Below are 23,534 nucleotides of genomic sequence, written 5' to 3'. Positions count from 1 at the left end.
AAACAAAACAAAGCCGTAGGGCAGGTACACATACGTATGTATCGTGCTTTTATTATAACGTTTTCCAATTTCAATGGCTGGACTAACAACATGTGAAATAAGCCCATATCTACGATGCAGTATTAAAAGGGGGATACTGATTTCCACTCTTTCAGTCTTTGGACAGACGCGTAGGTGAGTACATTATGACATACTTTTGACATTAGACAAAAATATTCAATAAGTTAATGAAGGAATAGTACATCTCAAAATTACAACGCCGCTATTATTTACCACTTTTGAATGTTTTTCTTCTGTTTAACACACAAACACAATATATATATATATATATATATATATATATATATATATATATATATATATATATATATATATATATATATATATATATATATATATATATATAAAAGAATGTTTGAAACCAGTAACCATTTGCTGGAAAAAAACAAGTTATGGATGTCAATGCATGGATAACAGTTTCTAACATTCTTCAAAATATTGAAGTTCAACAACAGTTCGACAGCATTGTGTTTAACAGATGTCAGACACTTGAAAAAAGTGAATGGTGAGAAAATGATGACAAAATTTCTATTTTTGGGCGAACTATCCCTTTAATACTGAGATGCATTCGAAATGAGAATTTCAGCATTTCCAAGCTCTGGAGAAAAATTTTTGATTTTAGACAGGAGGATTACAGTCATTATGATATTCACAGTTGTTCAGAAATAAATAAGCAATATTCAGAAAACACTTAAACATCCTAAGCAGCTTTTCTTTTAAATATAATGGAGCACAATGTACATTTGACTTCACACCCAACCAGTTACATGTAGGTTAAGGGTTAATTAGCAGTTTAAAGAGTGCAGGGCAAATGTTGACTTCCTAAATAGGTGTTAGGATTAAACAATTAAGATTAAACTTTCAGTTTGAATATTTAACTTTCTTGAGGACAAATTAAAATCTAGTTTGTATATGTTGAGTTGATTTGAAGTGTAAATATATTGAAAAAGTAAGCTCACCTCAGAATGAAAAATCTGCCATGATTTACTCACCCTCGTGTTCTCAACGCATTAGAAATATGCAAATGAAGATATTTGTAATCAAATAAGAGATTTATGTTCCTCCAGAAAAAAAGCTTAATCTGTGCAAATGTCTCATAAAAAGATTCATAATGAGTTACGACAAATAAACTGAATGGCCACGAGACACTATCGCTTTAAATAACCATTTACATGACTTATTATAGGCGTTTAATCACATACAACCACTGACAAGGAAACAATGTTTACAGTATACAAACTGGTCATGGACGTTCAGCCATGCTTGGTTTATGAGCAAAAACCAATAAGGTTTGTTCTTATACACTAAGCAGGTGTAGTTTTGATATTTTTTATGATGTATTCATGCGAATAAAAGCATTAATTAAATCTGTTCATCAAATGAACCAATCACATGTCTACAGAAGACATGCATTAATCACTTCATTTAAATGGATTTATTTACTTTATTTCAAAAGATTTTGAAGCATCAGCATTTTGGGTAAATAGGCTATCAATGGACAAACACAACTATCTCAGACTTGATTAAAATTATGTTCATTTGTGTCCCAATGATGAACAAAAGATGAGGATGAGTAAATAATGACAAACCTTTTATTTTGGTTTGAACTAACCCTTTGAGAAATGTGAGCATACTGTGCATTATTAAATGTCAAAGACATATCTTGTAAACCTTTAAGCAAACATATTCGTAAAGAATTTTGTTCTTTCCTTTTGGAGAAACAGAAGGAATAAAATGGATATAAATAGCATTTGCTGTAACAAATATAAGTGAGGTGATAAAGAGTTTGGTGACATTCTGTATTAATGTGACAAAAACCAGCATGTTCAGTTTCACATTTTCTCAGTCTATTCTATAGGCTTTTTTGGTTTCGTGGCCTGGTTTAATAATGTTTCAAACTGAGGTAGTCGTCCTGTGAAATTAGTCCTGGCGCCCTCATGTGGCACAAGTCAGAGCGACCTGCTGCACCTTTCCCAGTTCACTCAGTAGTTGTTTGATGCTGTGCTTGAGTTCAGGCAGACGGTCCAGCGGTTCTGGAGGCTCCAACTCACCCGTACAGTCCAGCCAGTTTTCAAGAACTGCAAGAAAACAAACAAAACAAAACCGTGTTTACAGCACGCATGAAATCCAAACTAAATATACTGATTTTGTTAGCTCACATTGCTAGTTTTGTGTCGAATGTCATTAAAAAAATAGTTTGCCCTTTTAATCTAAAATTGAAATCTGAAAATGCTCTTTGTTTGTTTGTTTTCAGTTAAATTCTCAGATTATGTCTGTCTGAGGTATTGGGCGTGTTTAACATACTTAACCACGCCTCTCCAACTGTCAGTTTTGACAACAAACAAAAATGGTGAGGAGGAGTTAGTTAGCTTGTAATAACTCTGCCCAAACCCTTTTCCTGATCTTTCTAAATAAAATGCCTACTTTACTACATCCAATCAGCTTGCAGTAAACAAGCCACGCCCACTGTTTTCTCATTTAATATTCAGTTTCTCAAGGAACTGCTTCACAATATGAAAAAAACAGCTTCTAGTTCCTGAAGCTAAAGTTGTTGAGACTTTTAATTTCAGTATGTTGATGTACTTCTAACTGAAACAGAATATTGACTAGGGGGCGGGGCTTTCTTTTTCGCACATCGTTCCCTCATAGGAAACTAACAGTAAGAAGGTTGTGGTTAAGAATATTGTTGCTGAAACCATCAAACTGACACAAATAGAGTAAAACCACCACTCCAAATGGGGAAGCAAATGGTCAGACTTTGGAAAAATGTTTGTTTTGGTAATCTTCAATCAATGTATTCACTTACTAATTAATCAAATGACTTGTTCCCCTAAAGAATAACAATGTGTGCTAGAAAAATAAACATGGTAAATTTAGATCTTACACGGACTTTAAAAATTAATACACTGTATATAGCTGTAGTGTTGATCATCCTAAATGAACATGAAACATTCCCATAATGCAAATCACATAAAAAATTACAAAACATAAATCCAGCCCTCTGAAACCCTGTGGCGCACCATCAAGCTCCCGTTCGATGAAGTCCATCCTGTGAGTGACTTCTTCTTGAACAGTCTCGATATGGTCCAGCAGGTTGACTTTCCACTGCTGCGGCAGAGCTCCGCCTTTATCTCCACCTCCATCTGCACCCGCCTCACACTTCTCTCCTATAACCTAAATGCAATAAAGTGACATTCAGTCAGTCTGTGCAACTACTCAAAAGTTCAGGATTGGTATGATTTGTTAAATGATTTCTTTTTTATAATTATTTTTTAGCGGTTTTCACCTTTATTATGATAGGACAGTAGAGATATCAGACAGGAAAGCATTGGGAGCAGAGAGAGGGGAAGGATCGGCAAAGGACCTCGAGCCGGGAATCAAACTCGGGTCTCCGTGAGCACTTCTGTGCTATATGTCGGCGCACAGTACCACTAGGCTAGGATAAAAGTCTTTGAAAGGGCATGAGTGTAAGTAAATGATGTAAAAATGTTATGGTGAACTAAGTCTTTAACACCACATACAATTACAATTCTTATAAAAGTGCCACAGTGTGCATTGATTCAATATGTTAAATTACTCTTTGATATCTGCGTAGTAGGTAAATGGCACAGGAATTGCTCTAGAAAGAAAAGCTCGGTTTTGACCATATTTAGAATGGTTGTAAATATAAATTAGCTCTGCTATAATACTCTGCAGCTCGTGTCAAAGCCAAATGATCTCTCTCTCACACACACACAAACGTTGGTATTGGTGGTTTATGAGGACTCTTGAAATGTATTTTACACTGTTAAAAACTGCTTATTATATGGTCCTACCCCTGAATCCAACCCTAAAAGGAAAACCGTGGCAAATATTAGAATGTTAAAACATGCCATTACTAAGTATTTTAAGCATTTTGAATTACAAGGACATAAGGCATGGCCTCATAAACCACCACAATATTGTAATACTTAAGTCATACCCATGTCATTAGACACATTGCTGTCCTTGTTAACAACCCAAACTAGTGCACACACACCTGGTAGCCTGAATAACACACACGCAAAATAATCATACTGCAGGTATGCAGCATATAGCAGGTAGAAATGTTTATTTTGGCTAGAATGAATGAATGAATGAATGAAATGAAATGAAATGAAATAAAAGTTTTCCTTAGGTGCATTGTAGATGAAATATAGACTTATAATTATACTTGATTATAATTATACTTGACAAAAGAGGTCATCAGAGATGTATTTAGAGTTGAATTTTGTGGTTTTGACATATAAAAACAGAGGAATTCATATCAACCCCAGAATAAACATACATTTTTGAGGTTCATTGGCATTGTTTTACTACAGAAGAATCATATGTGTGATATGAAATGATGTACAGTATAAATGTATATTAAACACTTATATTCAGCAGTCTACATGTTCATTACAGATATGTAGATATCACAATATACACGTTAAACTAACAAAAGATACAGTTAAATAGACTGTATGCCTCTTAATGGTGCGGTGAAAAAATCTGTAATCTACTGTATCTTTCCCAAATTTTACATTCTGAAGACAAGCTCTGATGACATGATATACTCATACCTGGTTGCATTACCTGAGAGCTCCATAAGACTGGTCCCACATACATAGTAAGCATTATACAAGCTTAGATCAACTTAAAAATAAGAGAATAAAAAAAAAGTGTTGTAATCTCATTCGGAAAGCTTGTGTGGAACAGCCATCTGTGTTTTGTTCGGATTGGCCTGTGTTTCACTAGGATTTTACACTCACAGGATTTACATGAGAACGAGGAACCAATGGTGTTTGAGGCTCATAGTATGCCACTTCCATATACTGAACTTTTATTATTCAGCTATGCCTAGATTTATCCAAATTTTCATACTATAGCAAATACCTTTATTTAGTTTTACATTTATTTTTATACCTTTAAAAATATTAGACCATAACCATTATATTTCACAAAACTGGACTGTGATAATGCTGTTAAAGGCTCATTTATGTGACACTCACCTTGCTGTGGTTAAAGAGCTGAGTACTAGAAGTCTTCAGCATTTCTCCATTGTAGTGTTGTTCATTCTTCAGCACTCTTTCAGTGCTGTGCATTCGGTCTTCCAGCAGCGACTCTACCCGTGTTTTTAGCACCAGCCTTGGCTCCAATACCTGGTAAAGAGTTTGTGGTTTTTGGTAGCAGTGCTCACTGCTGATGTAGTCCTGGAAGGATGAAGAAAATGCCTCTTTATGTTCAATGGCCTCCAACCCTGCTGAAGAAGACACGGTTTTTGCATCATAAAGAGCCTTGCTTTTCATGCTGGATCTTTCAGATGTCTTCCACGGCTGTCGCCACAACTTAAGATCTGGATGAGTCTGGCTCCTGCAGAAAAAAATGATGTGGATTTTTAAACAGCACATATTTAATGGATTTAAACAGAGAGAAAGCAGCATCACTCACTGTAGCACGCTGATTTTGAGCTGCAGGCCATTGAGGACTTCAACCACATGTTGGACGTCCCCTAACAGCTGATGGGTGGCTGCAATCTTTTTACCATTTTGATGGGAGTAGTTTTCCAGGAAAGAGAGACCGTACATGTGGCCAGTGCTTAGCCAGTCCCTGTCATACCAGTACCTCAGGCTCTGTCTCTGACCTCTCACCTGTCCTGGATACACAGAAACAAATGAGACAGCAAGATTTAGTGAAGTCATTTAAATTAAAAGGAAATGACATCATGTAGATTTCCCAGCTGGGGGTACACAATTGGCAATAAGTTGAGTTAAACTACATAAAAGACCTATGCTCTTTTGTCAAGTGAGTGATTTTAAATACAGGCGTAAAATGGGGTCTTATGGCCCATTTACACTGAGTGGTACGGTACGGTATGCTTTTATGGCTGTTTCCACTGTTAAAAGGTACCTAAAAGCGAACTGTACTGTACTACTCTTTGGGTACCTAGCACAACAAAAGGGTACCAAAAGTTGGAGCAAGACGCGCAACTGAACGCTATTGGAACCTTGTCGTTGTCTTAATGAACAGCCACAAAGCCAAGAAAAAGAGCAGAATCTACCCTGTGCCCCGTAGTTGTTTACAAGGCAGTCTAAAGTGCGAGTCGTTTCACTTTCTCATTTTCGCTATTTTCTATTCACCTTATTCTCCGCGTACGAGTGGGCGCAGCCATTTGAATCATTTTGGCTCGAAACTTCCGGTCTCATTGACTTCCATTCATTTTTAAACATTAAAAACAGCTCGTTTTGCTGCTTGGTGTTGCAAACTGATATTTTCTTCTTATATTATTTAACTTTGTCTGTATTGTAATCCAAACACTTGTTTGTAGAGTAAGTAGTTTGACCGTTTTTTGCCGTTTATTATTCCTAGTCATTTCTCCCATAGGCAACTGAATCGGAAGTTCTAAAACAATCGCAAAAACGCTCGCACTTCCGCATTGAATAAAGTCAATATTTGAAAGCAGTACAATAATCACACTCACGTTATCATTATCAGCTCAAGAAGTTCATTAACTTCTTGAGCTGATAATGACAACATGAACGTGATCATTGAACTGCTTCTGACACCCCATCCTTTCAGAAATGGACAAACGAGAGAGTGAAGCGTGAAAGAACAAAGGACAAGCCCGACAAAAAGGAGCAAATGATTATTTCAGCAACCTAAAACATGAACAAACTGCCTTGTATAACTATTATCATCACCTTCTGGACTATTATGAACTAGGAATGACAAAATTACTTTCTAACAGAGGTTACATGTGCTGGTGAAGAATAAAGACACAGATGAGAGGTTTGCTCTGACTGTGGGCTGTTGCGTGATGTTTTTGAACCCAAATAAGGACTAAATGTCTGCTGTGTGTAGTTTTTCTGTAATTGGCAGCATATTGGAGACTGTGTATTCATATATGGTGCATTTGTTTATTTATTTTATATAATTGCAGACATTACAGTAGGTTATTTCCCACTATCATTGATCAAATCATGCTGATAGAAAGGTTAGTAATGAACATTTATATACAAGTATTTATGTGTATAAAGCCTTTCTTTTGTGAGAAGTGCTTCTCATATAATTTGTGAACGACCCGTACAGCTTTACTTTGACATTTCCTCGAGTGAGAATGACATCAACTGCACTTTGTACCATTGCTACTCTTTTGGCAGTGGAAACGTAAGCCTGATAAAGGTGACCCTTACCGTACCATATGTACTGTACCATAAATGTTTTGAGATCGTCTACTTTTGACCCCTTTTAGAACACATTAGACTGCATTCAATCACATGAAACCAATCCAATCTAATGTGTTTTTGACTAGTTATAAAAGTTTTACTGCTTGCTTAAAAGCCTCCTCCTGCAAAAGTGACACAAAACATTAGGGAAGTTTCCTGTAGAAAACTGAATCCAAGTGGTCAAAGAGAAGCAATTGAATCACTATTATTTGCTATGCTAATATCAGGTGCAAAAGTAATGTGTCTCAGCTGACCATTTTTAATAAAATCATTGAAAACGCATGTCAGGTAGCAATAACAGGTGGAAACAGGGCCAAAGTGTCACCTTTTCTGAGGTTTCAACTGAAGTTCTGTTTATAAATCAATGCTAAAACATACATACTTTCCAAACCTGGAGAATCCCGGCAAATGAAGCAGGAATATCGTTCTGGAACGTTCTCTTCCAAGAGGCCCATACAGGTCCCATGCTGCCAGTACAGACACTCTTCACACTGAGGTGCAAGAGAAAAAGCAATCAACATGATCTAAAACTCAAACTCCAAAGTCAGTAGTATTTAAGAAAAGAAGGCTGACTTGTATATCATGAAACATTCTTACATAATACATATAATATATAATATATAATTACTATATTTCAAATTGTGCATGAATGATGTCAATGCATGAAGGATGTCATGAATGATGACCCATTACTTCAGTCTTTAATGACACCTGATCCATCAGAAATTATCCTAATATGCTAATCTGGTGCCCAGGAAATATTATCAACATCTTAACAATTCTCATTAACAGTTAACATTTTTGTGGATTTTATTCATTGTTTTTTTTGTTTTGGTCTGTTTCTATTGAAAGTATCCTTACTTAGTAAAAGAAGTCATTTCTTAATACTAAATATACATTTTACTGACCCCAAACCTGTGGTCAGTACGGTAACATACAGGCCAAATGAATGTTCACCTGTAACATGAAATCATTCTCCTCGTCTGCTTCACACACACAGCGCACAGTTTCCTGACTTTCTGTAGTCGAAGCAACAGAACTACAGCTGAGAGGTGAGGTGATGACGTCAAGATCCGCCTCCATTTCATCTTCACTCCACCCACAGCTTTCAGAAGACCAATCAGAAATACTATCCTCATCTGGAAACAAGTTGGAGATGAATCACATCACAAAATGGCACTAATTGAAATAAGGCACTGCTAAGTGTAGTAATTGAAAGTAGGGGAGCATAGCAAAAGGAAAGAAAAGCAGAGCACAGTATGTTTATATTTAGCAAATTATAAAACGCAAGCTTTGTAGACTGCATACAATATAACGTCATTGAACATTATAAAAATTTATGAATTATATCATATAATTTCTTTAGTTGGATTTTGGGCTGTGCGATTAATTAAAATTGTATCGAAATTGTGATTTGAACATGCGTGATTTCTAAATCTAAATCGATTTTCTCACAGTATGCTATTTGAACCAGTCATAACACAGTGCGCCTAAACAGTGCGCAAGAACAGGAGACTGAGCTGAATGACAAATAGCCTGCACAAACAGGGATGATGAGTTCAGCACACGAGGACTTGGTGTGGGATTATTTTGGGAAGAGGAAGGCTGATGTATCACAGAATCAGGTAATTTATAAGACCTGTCAGTCACATATCGCTTGTAAAAGCGTGTGGAAGGCGCGAGGTGCGTCATTTCATTCAGCATTCAACACTCCTTTGTCGTGTCTTGGCAATCATCAGCAGTTTTCTCAAAGGATGACAAACTAAAAAAACATTGCTGCAGGCAGGGCCAGCCCTGTACATTTGGGGGCCCTAAGCAGAATAATTTTGGGGCCCTCCCTTTGGGGCTCTAAATAGTGGAGTATTGCCATTGCAAACCGGCCCACAATGACTTTATTGCTTATTAAATACAATCAATGAAACAGAAAAGTAAAGCCTGATTTCTTCTACTCAATAACCATTTGAATGGTTTGGACACTGTAAAACAGCACTGTTTCTGTTAACTACCAGCTTCAAATATGAAGAATTAAATTATATTTAATAAAGGGACCAGTGATTTCTACATTGCGTTCGTCTAGAGTGTTTAAAACATCTTCTATTAATTTAGCTAACAAACTGAAGATCCTATAAAAGATTCTAGGTTGATTTTATTTTAAATAAATTCCAAAAGCAAAACCCCTGCACTGTAAGACACTGAACAATAATTCATTGAATGCATTACTTGGTAATAAAACATACATTCTGAACTCATTAAAAACTCAACAACAAAAAAACAACATTAATGCAAAGATTGATCTATAAATAAAAATATCAATACAAAAATAATATAAATATGAAAAATATTAATATAAAAAACATAGGAAAAAGGGAGGCAACAAATACTGGGTTAATGTTAATACCCAAACACAAACTTTATCATTCCCGCCAGTCTCCTTGCCTGTTCCTTTCATTTGAGATGAAGGGTCTAGAGCTTAAATTAAACTATGATTAAATTAGAACAAAACTTTTTTAAACATGTCTCAAATATATATATATATATATATATATATATATATATATATATATATATATATATATATATATATATATATATATATATATATATATATATATATATATATATTACCAGTGTGCAAAATATGTCAATGAAAGACACTTCAGTATTATTGCATTTCAGTAAAATGCGCTTTAGACTAAAGATAAGGGTCTGCAAAACCAGGAAAAGATTAAATATTTCCTATAAATAGATGACATTTATTAATCTGTAATTGTCTATTTTTGATAAATGTGCTATTAGATTATGTCTTTAACGTCATCATTAGCACTTAAAAGCGATACTAAAAATGATTTTGTGCTTGTCTCTTCTCAGTGTCATTTTTTCTCCTCAGTTTTTCTATGCCTGAAGAATAACGTTGGTTTTGTTTCATTTTCGCGGTGCAATTTCCAAAATAAATCAGGTATATAAATAAGGCACGTAATGAAGCAAAGGCCATGGTGGCTGTGTCTGAGCACGGATTCGCGTTCTTGTGGTGACCGGTCGGTCTTGCAGGTTACCTTGGAAGAACAAACTCGAACGGTGAGAACACAGAACGCATATGAGAAATGAGATGCTGCGAGCTGTTGCTCACACGACCTTCACAGAAAAACAATTTCAACATTAATAAAATTGTGATTTTTTTTTTTTGTATTTTCTTTTTAAGTGAAAATGTATAAATATTTAAGTACTAAAGCACTGTCATTGAAGATAATTGTAAAATGCAAATAAAAACGATTTTAGCAAGGAAATGGCTTGCACCACTAGCGGGTTTTGGGGGCCCCCTAGTGGTGGCAGGGCCCTAGGCAGCCACTTAGTTCGCTTATAGGGAGGGCCAGCTATGGCTGCAGGTCCGGTACAAGTTTTATTTATGGAGAAAATTAAAAAGCACTGGGTGTTTGGGTGTTCTGTCTACCGAAGTGTGTATATTTCATACAAAGTATGAAGCTGATCGCTCAGTTCTTGTTACGTGACTCGCGGTCACTTGCAGTATTCTGAAAGTAAAAATGTTTTCAAGTAGATGCACATAGAATATGCGCGCATGTCACTTCAAATATGTGTGCAAGCCACAAAACATTCAGTTGTAGCTTTCAGTTAAGATGAACACATTTTTCATAATGATACTTTATAAATAAAGGTCTATGGCTCTGCATACAATGACTTTATCTTGCTGGAGTTTATGGCCATTTCACTTTACTTCGGACGCACTAATGTCTATTGGAGACATTCATAAATATTTCTAGCAAATCTAATAAATGTTGGAGACATACTTGTTACATAAACTGTTACATAAACACTAAATCGCACTTCAGCAGGGTTTATTTGAGACACAAGAAAATCTGTGCTTGAGCAGCGTATATTTGATGGGGCATGCAGGAAGTTTTGTGCACGAACAGAGGAAATCAGTGCGCAAGCAAAGAGAATTGCATGCTCGTATTCCATAAATGCAATCTCGACCTGTAATTCTGCACTCATGACAGTTGTCATTCAAATAACGCCATAGGTAGTTGGAAGATCTGTGTAAAAGGCCTGCCGCCACAGCTGGAAAAAATCCTAAAGCAAACACTGAGATCTAATTGTATTCCTTTGAAAATCTGTTTCATATTGACACTGTAAAACCTGTCTGTGTGTCAAAATCGTGATAAAAAAATATCAAATTGGAATATTGTTCAAGAAAATTGTAATAGGTTTCTTTTGCCCATATCACACAGCCCTAGTTGTATTGTATTCATTTTCTTTTTGGGTTAGTCCCTTTAATCGGGTCGCCACAGCGGAATGAACCGCCACCTAGTTGTATTATATATTTTTTTAATCTTATATATCTTTGAAAAAGATTTACAGCTGTTGTGCACAGAAATGCAGATCTATCGTGCTTCCAAAACTAATGCTTTAATAACAGGCTGTTTAATACTCAAATAAATGCAGATTTTCTTCACCTGATGTGGTTTTTCGTATCTTTTTCTTTTCCTTAAACTTTATACGCAGGAAGTCTCTGCTTTGTTTCTCTTTCAGCCTGTCGCGTTCCTTCACACCTTCTGCAAAGGAAAGAACCAAATCTCAGTTAGATCTAGCCACATTTTAAAGCCTACAGCAGTTGGCTTACAATGAAATCCAATATAAATATTTTGCATAAGCCATACCCATATCCATAAATCTCCTATCTCTTTCCTTGTCGAAGCATCTCTGCATAGTGTTATCTAGCTGATTCTCTCTGGTCTTGTCCTTCAGTAAAGGCCACTGCTGGTAATTCTGTGCGCTGGCAATAGGAGGCGCTAGAGAGCGTTTCTTCACAGTCACCCGCGCACACTCGCGTGACTTAACGCATCTCTTCTTTGAGCCATCGTGACTATTAAGTGTGGTGTTTTTGTCTATTTCCTTGGTCTGGTCCGGTTCTATGGGGCACTCCTCTCCATGGTAGTACTTCATATGATAGTGCAGGAGTTTTGCTTTACGGAAGGACTTTGAGCAGCCAGGGGTGTTGCATTTATACAGGTTATGATCCAGGTTGATAGAGAGCACCGGTGGAGGCTGGTTTCTGATGACTCTATACACTGTGAGAAGTCAATTGTGCACTCAGTCATCACTAATTCAAGATCATTCATGATTGTGTAAATGTGATTAGTATAGATCTTTACTCACGAGGCTCTCTGCTGAACCGGTTGGGATTGTGAAAGGCTTGTTTTCTTACTGTTGCGATTTAAAAAATTATTGGTCATAATGTAATTATTTGAGGGCATATGAGTTTTAAAGATGTGGCGGGTGGAATCTCACCTGTAGGCTTGAAGGTTTCTGATTGACACTGAGCCTGAGATGCTGCCGTGCCATTGGACGGTTGTGTGAGATGTAAGGGGTCTGGTTCTTTTCCTTGAGTTCTCTGATTGTTGGACTTGCAATCATTATGACAAGTTTTGTCTGGAGGAGAGAGATACATAATAAGGGAATAATATTGCACAAGTACAGTACGCACGTTTTACAGTTAAATAGTCAAACCTGAATCAGTCTTGGTTTTTTTGGAGCTCCTTCGTGCCATTGAAAGTCTCCTTTTCCCTAGAGGTGATAAAACATATGTCACAAAAACATATGATCATGTGATCAACATTTCATTTATGACATCATTTGTGAATGACTGTTCATTTGAGCCACAAAAAATAGACATTTGTCATTTCTGTTCCAATATCCTCTGTTAATGGTAGGGCTGTATTTTTTGGGAAAGGAAAAACCCTTTGTGATTTTGTGAACATTTTTCAATACTCGATATTTTTGTCAACATAACTGTAGAGCAGGGGTGGGCAATTAATTTTTCCAAAGAGCCACATTGGACTCCTGGGAGGGTAGAGTTAAAAAATTATAAATTCTGTATAAATGTATTTTAAAGACCAGTCTCACAATATTAACTTCATATAAATGCCACAGGGTTGTTTGTTTGATTGCTTTATCTAATTTTTATTTATTTATTTATTTATTCATTCATTCATTCTTTCAGTGTTCAGTGAGAGAATTCTAGCCTGTATTGGGCCAAACAAGAGCACTGAAGTCAGGCTGAATGTGAGGTGGATATGTGATGTAGTATCTGCATTTGTTAAAACGTTAATCTGAGGTAATTACTAATTAGTCTACCTTTATTAATGTGTAACTCCATACAAAGTGTGAAGCTGCCTGGTTGATTCCTGTCACATGCCTTGTGGTTCGCTTGAGGCTCTCTGAAATGTTTCAATTTTTTCAACTTGCGGCACCTGAAAAAGGTGAGTGTGACATACCGCATGTGCATCTCTTTGCGCGCTGAGCCCTCCATTGGAAATAACGAAACTGAGCACGCAAAAGACGCTGTATGTGAAAGTTGACGCGCAATATCAGACCTGCGCATTAAAAGACTCTGTTTGCAGTTGAATTTAAATTAAGTAAATACTTCATGCGGGCCGATCACAGAAGTCCAGTGGGCCACATGGGCCCCAGCTGTAGAGTAACATTAAAAACAGATATTGTTATGATTATTATTATTACTTGTATTGTAAAATATATTATTAAAGAAATATTATTTAAAAACACAAATATATATATATAATAAATATTTAAATAAATTTACTTTTATTTTGCAAGCTTCAACATTATTCTAATGCTAACGTTTATGGCTCTCTTCATTTTATTAATTGTTTTCAAACATTAAATCACCAAACTTTTATTTTACAAAAAGCTGCAGCTAGTTTGTAAATACTTGCTGTACAAGTCTGGTAAAATAGCTTTCATGTTGTTATACCAGATATATATTAGAAGTGACCCAAATTCAGAAGCGGAGACAGGTTTGTGTGGAGCAACATTCACTAAGAACTGAATTGCTCTGAGATGCTTAAAATAGGAAGCATTTCTGTGTAAACGAACACAGTGCTAAACAATTTTAGCCAAAATATTTCATCAAGCAGTCCTATTAAACTGAAAAATTATGATTTCCAAACAGGTTTCCCAATTAATCAAACAAATAACCCCGCCCCCACACTCATGGCTATTGGTTGAGTGAATGTTGCTAGGTAATGCTGGTCACAATTATTAAACAAACAGCACAATCTGATTTGAGCAACAGAACCGCCATGTTTACACGTTTCAGAGAGCTCAACCTACAAATGTCTCACAACAAATTTACTCATTAATAGTTTTACTTTATACTTACTTTTTATCCGCTGCCTCCGTGCTTTTCTGTCATGAGCAAGACATTGTTCTTTGACTTCCTCCTTCTTTTGTTGTGCCAGGACGTTTGTTTCCTCTGTCTCGTTCCTCTTTACCGCGCTCTCGCTGAAGTTCACATTAGAGTCAAACAGCGCAGAGTCCTCCATCTTCACCATGACCTCCTCTTCTTTCTCCTGAAACCCTGAGCCCTTCTTCACAAGTGACTTACTGTAATTGTGTTGACCTATTTCCTCCAAATCTCTCTCCTCTTTAACGCTTTCATTTTCCACTTTACATTGCATCTGTTCGCCTTCTTCTCTATCCACGTCTGAGATCTCGTCCTCATCTTTCTCAGGAACACAGTCGGTCTGTCCTGCTGCTTGTTTATCACCATTGGCTTCATTCTCTTGGATTTCCTTTTCTGTCTGTTGTATCACTGGCTTCTCTCCATTCAGATCATTTAGTTTCTTTCGTCTCTGAATAGAGGGAATGAGAGAATGAGTACGATGTCAAAGCAGGTTTCGTAATAGAGGCTAAATATGAGTATGACAGAAATACGGAAGGACCTCTTTGGTGAAGGACTTCACATGGATTCCTTTGACTGTCAGGACGACGCCATCGTAGAACTTTACCGTGTAGGATCCTTAAGGATCATTTTGTCATTAGAATCACACAAACATATACAATTTAAATGTTAATATTTGACCATACACAACAAAACCAATCTTAAGTGTCAGTTTGCTGAAATCAAGATGTATACATCACCTGAATAAATACGTTTCCATTGATGTACATTAAGTCAGGATAGCACAAAATGTGGCCAACATAGGCTCATTCTGAAAACGTAGTCTTATATAAGTTTCTGGAGGTCGCGAATTATGTAGCCAGAAATACGTATGGCTGCATTTCGTCTTAAAACGAACGCTCGGAGGCAGTACGAGTCTGTTCCGTTTCGTGCTTACCAGCTGACCACTTAACCTCCATATAGATGGCTTTTCCGCTGTTACAAGTTTGTCCAGTTAGCTTGCCATGTGCGTCAGTGGACTTGAGACGCAAAAAGCAGATGACCACGACGATGGGGTTTGAGTCCAGTGAAGAACGGTTCCGGAAAGCAGATAAGACAAAAACAGAGATCCAAAAAATAAAATAAACGAGTAAATAACAGGATGAGAATGTGGTAAAACGTGGTAAAAATCAGACGAGGGCTTTTCTTATTCTGGATTGCTTTTTAAATTAGTCGGTTGGTTTTTGGGAAGTGGGTGGGCAGGTCAATCTGTGCTATTGAAAACACTATTGGTAGAGTTTAGGGAGGAAGGAGGTTGAGTCAGTTGAACGGTCAGTCGGTCAGGCAGTCAACAGCAGCCTCTAGTGAATTTAAGCGAGAAGAGCAGACGCGGATGGCACTCACGAAAGAAATTTGAGATCTCAAAAAGCATACAAAATCGCACTCTGGTGCATTCGCAAAAACAAAAACTGCAAAAAAAACATAGCTCCTGGGACATATTTGGCACTTTCTAGAAATGTATATAGCGGTACGTTTTCAGAATGAGCCTGGGTTGAATGTTGCAGAGATACAACTATTTAAAAATATGGAATCTTTGGTTTAAAAAAAAAAAAATAAATACAGAAAAAATTCCCTTGATTTTTTCTAATTGAAGTGCTTAACAATGCACATTATAAATCAAGAGTTTCAATATACATATAGTAGAAAATTCTCAAAGAAATCTCCATTTAACTTGATCTTAATATTCTAACATTTTTTCGTAAAAATAAAATCAGTTATTTGGATTTTTTGGCTTTTCCAAAAAATATACCTGTACAACATAAGTCTGGTTTTGTCGTGCAGAGTCACATATAAATGTTTAATGACACATTAGTTTTATGTTTATTACCATCTTTATTGACAGCCAGAACTTTTGCCGGATAAAATCGACAGTCGGACCAACTGGCAAGAACTCTGTCATTCACATGAAATCCCTGCAAAAAAAAAACAAAACAAAGGGAAACAATTAGAGTAAGGGTTTTGGTGGGACGGTGGCTCAGTGGTTAGCACTGTCGCCTCACAGCAAGATGGTTGCTGGTTCCAGTCCCGGCTGCGCCAGTTGGCATTTCTGTGTGGAGTTTGCATGTTCTCCCTGTGTTCGCATTGGTTTCCTCCGGGTGCTTCCCCACAGTCCAAAGACATGTGCTATAGGTGAGTTGATTAAGCTAAATTGGCCGTAGTGTATGAGTGTGTGTCCAAAACTGTTAATGTTAATGATAAGTAACAGTAAGCTCATTTATAAATGACATAGAATTTATATTTCAAACTAAACATGCTCTTTTAAGGACCAAATAATAAATAAATAAATAAATAATGCACTAAATCAAAATATTAGAAGAAATTTTGAAAGATCGTGTGGCACATGATTCAGTTTTTCCATTGAAAAATGTATTATTTATTAATGTAAAAAAATGGTTATTACATATTACTGGAATATATTACAATATTATTACAAAATGGGCGGTACGGTGGTACAGTGGGGGGCAATGTCGCCTCAAATCAAGAAGGTCGCTGGTTTGAGCCTTGGCTGGGTCAGTTGGCATTTCGGAGTTTGCATGTTCTCTTTGCATGGATTTCCTCCGGGTGCTCTGGTTTTCTACATAGTCCAAAGACATGCGATAAAGGTGAATTGGGTAAGCTAAATTGGCCATAGTGTATGTGTGTGAATGAGTGTGTAAAGATGTTTCCCAGTACTGGGTTGCAGCTGGAAGGGCATTTGCTGTGTAAAACATATGCTGGATAAGTTGGCTGTTCATTCCGCTATGGTGACCCCAGATTAATAAAAGGACTAAGCTGAAAAGAAAATGAATGAATTGTACAACATTTAATAATAATAATTGGCAACATTACTAATATTACTACTATAAATGTGACCTTTATGAGCATAAGACTCAAAAGACTTTGTTAATGTACTAAAAAGCAACATGTCTAACTTATGTCTATTTTCTACAAACTTTATTTTCTATAACAAAAGATTATGTCAGACTGCAAATCTCAAGACATTTAATTTACACAATACAAGTGCATGTATTTATATAATAAAACATATTGCAATTATGAATTTATATATATATATATATATATATATATATATATATATATATATATATATATATATATATATATATATATATATATATATATATATATATAAATAATATATAATGGCAGACAGCTTAAACTTATTCATTCATTCATTTTCTTTTCTGCTTAGTCCCTTTATTAATCAGGGGTTGCCAAAGTGGAATGATTTGTTTTACGCAGCGGATGCCCATCACAGGGAAACACTCATACAATCTCATTCACACACATATACTACGGACAATTTAGCTTACCCAAATCACCTATAGCCTTTGGACTTGTGGGGGAAACAGGAACACCTGGGGGAACCCATGCAAGCATGGGGAAAACATGCAAACTCCACACAGAAACGTGACGTTCTTGCTGTGATGCGACAGTGCTACCCACTACGCCACAGCTTACACAATTTTTTTTTTCATTTTAACAATGTTATTATTTTAATAAGGCTATGTCGCTCTGAATAAAAACATAATAAATATCTAAATAAGTACGAAATTAAAAACATAACTGGAGGGTTTAGTAAGATGTTTTTGTATATATAACAATATATAATACTATTATTACAAAATTGTAATACTAACTGACAATATTACTTTTTGTACCTCAATATACCCTTATACAGTAAAGTTATAGTATTGCAGTATATTACCAGCTAGACTAATATCTGCATATTTGTGTAGATAGACAATATTTTTTATTCATTCATTTTCCTTTGGCTTAGTCCCTTTATTCATCAGGGGTCGCCATGATGAAACATGGACGAAACCCACACAAACACGATAAGAACATGCAAACTCCACAGAGAAATGCTAACTGACCCAGCCAGTACTCGAACCAGTGACCTTCTTGCTGTGAGGCTACAGTGCTAACCACTGAGCCACCGTGTCACCCTTAATATTTTTTAAAAGAACTTTAATATAATCCTAAATAGTAAAGTTATAGTATAGTATAGTATAGTATAGTATAGTATAGTATAGTATAGTATAGTATAGTATAGTATAGAAACTAATATACAGTAGCATAATACAGCAAAGACATTGACCATACCATGCTGGACTAGTATCTGCATATTAGTGTGTATAAATAATAATATGCTTTTTTGTGATCATCCACACAGTAATAAAAGGGAGGCAGGAATGCAATATCACTTTCACATCACGGTAAACAGATTAATATCTAAGGCTGATCCTCGATTAGCTTTCATGCTCTGGGATTTTAAAGGAGCGCAGTCGTGACTCACAGGGATGAAGCTGTCGTCCTGCCGCCCCTCTCTCCTCAGCTGAACCCTCTCCACAGGCCTCAGGTACGGACTGGCCCAGTCGAACCACTCGTCATATCGGTGACTCCACTGTCGATAGTGAACTAACACCTTCTCGTCCTTATAGTCAATCTTCTCTATGTTTGCTGCATACCTGCGATCAATTATGCACAGATAGATTCAGAAAAAACATAACGAGGGAGGAAGTTATACCAAAAATTATACAAATAAATAAAAGAATGACACTTGCCAGTTCTTCAGACTGTCCCGTGCTTCAAGAGCAGCGCCCACCTCAAACTTAATTCCTCGTCTGTTAGCAGGCCTTTTGCTCATAATGTCAGCAACTACCAAACGTGAAGCAGTCAAATTTTAGTAAAGAACTAGAGATCATTACATTAAAGTGCATTTGATCTGTCGAAACAAATACTGTTTTTACAAGTAGATGTTTTAATAGCCAGAAAAAAATATATAATAATATATATATACATAATATTAGTGCTCGATATTATGAGAAATTATATATTATAATATTCATTATATTTTATTATTTTCATATCTAAAAGAAACTTTCAGTCAGAGCAACAGTTTTGGCAATAAACTAATTACATATTTATTGTTAGACATTGCTATTAGAAATGTACAATTTTACATATTAAGAATTTATTCTGTAATTAAGACTTTTAGGTGGGCCTATCAGCTTGTTAAGTGGTGACGTGTTGGTGACGTATGTAATACATTTTCCGGGTCCAAGCCGCCACTCATTTGAATTGACAAAATATTCGTTTATGATCACTTTTTAGTCCTATCACACATTAAAGTGAATTTTATATAAAGTCATAGTGTACACAACAATCTCTGGACTTGCTGCATCACAAATACCAAAATTTGAACAATTTATAAACAAAAATGAATCACGTTCTGCCCATCGGTTATTAGGCATGGATATTTATATTGCCAACGTGATTTTCGAAAGTATTACAGTGCTTTGTAAACATTTATTATTACCATTTCATGAGCCTCCCCATACAGTTTGATGGAGCGTTTGGACCCGGAAGCCGCTTCGCGTGACGTCACACTTAACAAGCAGATAGCCAATTTTTCTTTATTATTCCAACACAATCTCACGGCAGTTTGGAACTTTTTGATTTAGTGGCTAAATTGTATGAATTCGTACAATCTCATTTGTAGAATTTAGTACGATTTGCACATCCCCCAATGATGGTCGAGTTTAGGGAAGGGGTTGGGTGTCACGCCTTCTTTTTAAAATCGTGCATTCTGTACAACTGAACTCGTATGAATTCATACGACTTTGCCACTAATCTGACAAAATATAAAATGGTTACGTTTCCTTGTGAGATCAGGCTGATCATTTACATTTTGTATTTTGTTAATTAATTATGGACTAAAATCAAAATCTGTGTTATTTCTATGTTAATTTGACTTAAACAGAATAAAGTAGGGCTGTACGATACTGGAAAAATATGCAACATTGTTGTTGAGTATTGCGATAACGATACGCGGTTACGATATAACCTAGAATATATATATATATATATATATATATATATATATATATATATATATATATATATATATTTTTTTTTTTTTTTACATTTTTTAAAAAAAATGTATGTAATGACATTAAAATAAGGATGTAAAAGATCTTTTTCAGATCAAATTAATTTTAATTGTACTGTATTGACTCACCATTATTATTTTTTTTCAGCTCTAGGTTTACATTTGGGCCACTCCGGCCAATAGCAGAACAGCAACCACTGAGGAGGCAGGGATAAAGATAGTAATGTCCAATGTGATTAGTCAAATTTAGATAACCAATAATTATTTAGTTAATAAACGGTAATTTATTGCATGTCTACGATATGTATACTGCATATCTATATATGTATTTTGCGATGATTGTAGATAATTTTGCAATATGTTGGGCAGCCCTAGACAGAGCTCTAAATTTCCACTAAACCTGAAGATTTAAAAAAAAAGGTTTATGCTGCTACAATTCTGTATGCTTTATTGTTTTATATATATATATATATATATATATATATATATATATATATATATATATATATATATATATATATATATATATTATAAATTAATCAAAGAAATCAATTCTGTATGCTTTATTGTTTTATATATATATATATATATATATATATATATATATATATATATATATATATATATATATATATATATATATATATTATAAATTAATCAAAGAAATCAATTGAATAATAATCAATTCACTTAAAGTAACTTAGTTAACTTAACTAAAAGCTAAAAATAACATACTATTCAATTACTTAACTTTAGGTGGCTACATTTAAAATACTTGTAATGTTTAATTATTAACAAACAAATATTAACCAAATTAATTTGTATTTTTAGTGATTTCTCAACTGGCAAAATCCATCCCTGAGTTCCCTAAAAGACAGGTGATCGCTAATCTATAGCATTTAACTTGTGAACATTGTAGGTGGAAAAAAATCCAGGTCATGGCATCATGCCACTAAACACACAAGGAACAACAGACTTAAATCAATCATCAACAGCCTACTTTACTAAGCCTCTTATTTATACGTAACTTTAATGTATAAGTTTAGATTCTGCTTATATGAATAGAATGTTAAGAATTTTTAAATTGAATAGCTCTATCAAAAAATGTATCTATTTAACAAATGAATACATTCAATCATGACATTTTACATAGCAACGCTATTTAATGAACCCGTTTAGAGTAACCGTGTAAGTGAGAGTGATTTACTGTGATTTCATCAGGGGCCCCATATATAAGTGCCTGACGATGACAATGGAAACAATAGAGATGCCAGATATTCCGATACTCCACTAAATGTTTGCCTGTTATTCCCACATTACATACTTCTGCCCGTCTATATCGAAATACAGACAAAAGAAGACCATTCACGACATTTCGGAACGGATCTTTTACATCTCGGCGAAAACACGAGCAGACGTGAACTTCCTGACTGATCCACACCCTCCATAAGAATAATGTCATGGATAGTAATGGGCGAGAACATCGCCACTCCCACAAATACAAGCTGTAAATCACAACATCAGTCTAGCAGTGCACATGTTCCGATATTAATGTCATTTCAGTCCTTTAAACTCGAAATTAGAGATTCAATTTCGTAAAGCAGCATCTTTACACACTCCGTACTCGAGCAAAGTCTTGGCACAGCGTAAACAGTATTGCAATATGCTAAATATATAAGTTACCTGTGGCGATATCCGTCCTTTTGTAATTATAAACGCCCGTTGTTGATGTATTAAAGCGTCTTTTATTGTAAGCACGTTGGGCGCGAGATGCGCGCACTTATTTTCCAATGTGTTCCACAGACTACCGGTATGAACAATACCACATCTGCGCATGCGCGGACGACTTGGCGACTGTATAAATACGTCTAGCAGCTCTGTTGTGATGCTCTGCTACCTTTTAGCTTTTTAGTGCAACCAAAACATTAAAACTATTAAGAAAGCATCTTTTTAATTAGGACCGGACAGTATAAACTGATTAAAACCACTTAGATACATTAATACTCTTATTAATATTATAATAATATTAATAATACACACAAAACAAATTGATCCCGATTTCCAGAAATATTGCAACAATATTTATAATGAGAAATATTTCTTGAACTGCAAACAGCCATATTAGATTTCTGAATGGTTATGTAATGCTGAACACTTGGGGAAATATATATATGTATATTTTTAATAGCAGAAAAAAAATCATATTTTCTGAGAATAAACCCCTCTCGCTCCCTCTATATACATTTATAATGCATTAAACTAGATAGGATTTGTCATATTATTTACATACTTTTATTGTTACTTTGAGTCATTTTATTAGTTCCATCCGCCACTTAGAATAAGTGTTTGCTAGATAATTAAATGTAAATGCAGACTTGGTGAATATGAAAAAAAACACTGACAACCATTTTAAAAGCTGGCATTTTCACAATGTAATATACTCTCACCGGCCACTTTATTAGGTACAACTTACTAGTAGAGGGTTGGACCCTCTTTTGCCTTAATCCTTCTTGGCATAAATTCAACAAGGTACTGGAAATATTCCTCAGAAATTTTGGCCCATATTGACATGACAGCATCACGTTGCTGCAGATTTGTCGGCTCGGCTGCACATCCATGAGGCGAATCTCCCGTTCTACCACATCCCAAAGGTGATCTATTGGATTGAAATCTGGTGATTGTGGAGGCCGTTTGAGTATAGTGAACTCATTGTCATGTTCAGGAAATTAAGATGTTCAAGAAGTCTGAGATGATTCGCGCTTTATGACATGGTGCATTATCCTGCTGAAGTAGCCATCAGAAGATGGGCACACTGGTCATGAAGGGATGGACATGGTCCATGGTCCAACAATACTCTAGGCCAATAATACTCTAGGTAGGCTGTGACGTTGACATGATGCTCAATTGGTACTAATGGGCCCAAAGTGTGTCAGGAAAATATCCCCCACACCATTATACTACTACCAGCACCAGCCTGAACTGTTGATACAAGGCAGCATGGTTCCATGCTTACATGTTGTTGACACCAAATTCTGACCCTACCATCTGAATGTTGCAGCAGAAAACGAGACTCATCAGACCAGGCAACATTCTTCCA

General features: G+C 35.7%; 1 protein-coding gene across 1 annotated transcript; it reads right to left on the bottom strand.

Moving 5' to 3' along the window:
- Positions 1-550: 550 nt before the first annotated feature.
- Positions 551-22,234, bottom strand: phf20a (PHD finger protein 20, a). Its single transcript, XM_056468631.1, has 17 exons — positions 22,121-22,234; positions 19,110-19,203; positions 18,842-19,013; positions 16,370-16,454; positions 15,044-15,120; positions 14,482-14,953; positions 12,810-12,866; positions 12,591-12,731; positions 12,459-12,506; positions 11,960-12,370; positions 11,756-11,854; positions 8,244-8,425; positions 7,669-7,777; positions 5,512-5,716; positions 5,073-5,433; positions 3,081-3,234; positions 551-2,138 (listed from the first exon to the last, which is right to left on the bottom strand). The coding sequence occupies exons 2-17, from the start codon at positions 19,190-19,192 to the stop codon at positions 1,996-1,998; spliced, it is 2,799 nt and encodes a 932-aa protein (XP_056324606.1). The 5' UTR covers positions 19,193-19,203; positions 22,121-22,234; the 3' UTR covers positions 551-1,995.
- Between the last annotated feature and the right edge of the window lie 1,300 nt (positions 22,235-23,534).

This window comes from Danio aesculapii, chromosome 11, assembly GCF_903798145.1.
Source record: "Danio aesculapii chromosome 11, fDanAes4.1, whole genome shotgun sequence".
Classification (NCBI taxonomy): Eukaryota; Metazoa; Chordata; class Actinopteri; order Cypriniformes; family Danionidae; genus Danio; species Danio aesculapii.
The sequence above is the reverse complement of the archived record's forward strand: the minus strand, read 5'-3'. Positions and strand labels throughout refer to the sequence as shown.

What these genes read in the sequence shown, in the direction of transcription:
- phf20a (XM_056468631.1), bottom strand. Translation starts at nt 19,192, where the DNA reads ATGAGCAAAAGGCCTGCTAACAGACGAGGAATTAAGTTTGAGGTGGGC. An exon ending in CGGGACAGTCTGAAGAACTG is followed by an intron (nt 19,014 to 19,109) that starts GCAAGTGTCATT and finishes AATTGATCGCAG; the next exon opens with GTATGCAGCAAACATAGAGA. An exon ending in AGAAACCTTCAAGCCTACAG is followed by an intron (nt 12,507 to 12,590) that starts GTGAGATTCCAC and finishes AAATCGCAACAG; the next exon opens with TAAGAAAACAAGCCTTTCAC.